This window comes from Gastrolobium bilobum, unplaced genomic scaffold (genome assembly GCF_033153095.1).
Source record: "Gastrolobium bilobum isolate Gb01-03AN ecotype WA unplaced genomic scaffold, APGP_CSIRO_Gbil_v1 utg3588, whole genome shotgun sequence".
NCBI lineage: Eukaryota > Viridiplantae > Streptophyta > Magnoliopsida > Fabales > Fabaceae > Gastrolobium > Gastrolobium bilobum.
The window spans coordinates 952,215-954,557 of NW_026899729.1; the positions used below are offsets into that span (position 1 = coordinate 952,215).

The 2,343-nt window shown below is 41.3% G+C and overlaps 1 protein-coding gene across 1 annotated transcript; it reads right to left on the reverse strand.

Moving 5' to 3' along the window:
- Positions 1 to 552: 552 nt before the first annotated feature.
- LOC133293048 (uncharacterized) lies at positions 553 to 2,115 on the reverse strand. Its single transcript, XM_061491560.1, has 2 exons — positions 1,987 to 2,115; positions 553 to 1,497 (listed from the first exon to the last, which is right to left on the reverse strand). The coding sequence occupies exons 1-2, from the start codon at positions 2,113 to 2,115 to the stop codon at positions 553 to 555; spliced, it is 1,074 nt and encodes a 357-aa protein (XP_061347544.1).
- Positions 2,116 to 2,343: the final 228 nt, after the last annotated feature.

The following is a 2,343-nucleotide window of genomic DNA, read 5'->3' on the forward strand; positions in this document are numbered from 1 at the left end:
CAATAATTACCAGAAAGAAGAGGAAAATCTACCTATAAAAGTCAAAAACTAAAAGAAAGAAAAGAAAATAAAAATAAAAATGCAAATAACAGAAAGAAAAGAAAAAGAGGGAAGAGAACTCCCTGAACTCCCTAAGAGAATAAACAGCCTGATTTCTGCCTCACTGGTTTAACACCTTCAAGTAAAATGCGGTGCATGCACATGGAAGGGCTGATTCCCACATTATCTGCTAAAGTCCATCCAATTGCCTTTTTATTTTCTTTCAGCAATGTCAGAAGCTTTATCTCCTGCTTAGGTAGAAGGTTCTTGGCCACTATCACAGGTAACTGCTCATTTTCCTCCAGATATGCATACTTCAGATGGTCATGCAGAACCTTCAGTTCCAACTTAGGTGGCTGCTCAGTGGATGAGAGAAGTTTAGTGGTGCAGGTTCTGCAGAAAACACATTAACATCTATGCCTGCAATCAAATTCTCAGAAACAGAATCATCAATAATTTCAACAGACCATTCAGAATTCAACTTCAATGCATAACCACTATGCAAATCATCATTCAATGCATGATTAAAATTAGAATCAGATCAAGGAAGGATGAAAATTCTGGATATTCAGCAATCAAATCAACAAAGATATCATCAACCATTTCATCTATTATATCAATGCAGAAAACATAATGCTCTTCCCTAGGATATTTCATGGCATCAAAAATATTAAAATTAACCATGCTATCACCAAATTCCATGGAAAAAGTACCAGCATGCACATCTATCTTAGTCCTAGCAGTTTTCGTGAAAGGTCTACCAAGTATAATTGTACTACTAGGAGTCTCACCCTCCATCCCTAAGACATAGAAATCAGCAGGAAAAATCAGATTGTTAACCCTAACTAATATATCTTCAACTACTCCAGAAGGATGAACACTACTCTTGTTGGCTAACTGAACAATAATACCAGTAGCACGTAAGGGACCAAGACCAAGAGACTTATACACAAATTCAGGCATAACATTAATGGATGCTCCAAAGTCTAACATACAATCATGAAAAACAGAATTTTCAATAATGCAAGGAATAGTAAATGTCCCTGGATCTTGACACTTCTTGGGTATGGGTTGGATGAGTGCTGAAACATTCTGGATGACGCTGACTCGCTCATCTCTTTTCAGCCTCCTCTTGTTGGTGCACAACTCCTTCAGAAACTTGGCATATCTTGGAATTTGCTGAATTGCATCCAAGAGTGGGATATTGACCTCTACTTTTCTGAAGGTGTCAAGAATCTCTTTATCTTGAGCTTTTGCTGCTTGCTTTTTAGACTGAGTGGCTCTTTGAGGAAAAGGTAACATGATGTGGACATCAGAAGTATCAGTATTTTGCTTCCTTGAACCAGTGTCACCTCCTTGAGATGACTCAACAGCAGATTGGTTTGGCTCCTCCAATTGCTTGCCAGACCGCAGAGAGATGGTACTAACATTGTTGGTTCCCTTTGGATTTGGAACTGTCTATGAGGGAAGGGAGCTGCCACTTGCTTGTTGATTCTGACTCATTGATGTTGCAAGTTGGCCAATCTGTGTTTGCAGATTTTGGATGGAAGATTCAGTCCTCTGCTGGAACTGCAGATTGTTAATTGCCATCTGCTTCACTAAATCCTCCAAAGAAGGACCATTGCTACTGGCTTGCTGCTGCATTGGCGGCGGCCGCTGCATTGGCGACTGCTGCTGCATTGGCGGCTGCTGCATTTGCTGTGGAGGTGAAAATTGTTGAAAATTTTGCCTCTGCTGTGAAGGTACAAACTGCTGCCTCTGCTGAAATGGTGCACTTTGCTGATTCTGGCTCCATTTGAGATTTGGATGATTTTTCCAGCCAGGATTATATGTATTAGAGAAGGGATTGTTTTGCTGCTGCTGCTGCTGGTATTGTGGCTTTGCAGAAAAAACTGCAGCAACAGACTGATCAACTTGGAAACCGCTGTCTTGTAGGGAAGGACAAACATTCGTGGGGTGAGAAGGATCACAACAGATGCCACACAGGTTGCTTATCTGTTGAGCAGAAGGTTGCACAGTCTGTGTCACTGCCAACTGCCTCACCATTGATGTCAACTCATCAAGTCTGTTCTCCATTCTCTGGTTATCTGTGCTTTATGCTCCTGCTGCTGCCACTATTGGATTTTGCATTGGAGGAGCTTTCACTTGGAACACTGCACTGTTGTTTGCTCTAGTGCCAAATTGTTGAGCATTAGCCGCTATCTCAGCAATCAACTCTTTTGCCTCATCAGGTGTTTTATTTCCCAGGACTCCTCCACTAGCTGCATCTAAAAGGTTCCTATCCATAGGCAGCAACCCTTCATA

Excerpts from the sequence above, each read along its gene's own strand:
- LOC133293048 (XM_061491560.1), bottom strand. The coding sequence starts at position 2,115 with ATGGAGAACAGACTTGATGAGTTGACATCAATGGTGAGGCAGTTGGCA. Across the intron at positions 1,498-1,986 it reads ATCCTTCTCACCCCACGAAT|ACAGTTCCAAATCCAAAGGG; the intron begins GTTTGTCCTTCC and ends CTTCCCTCATAG.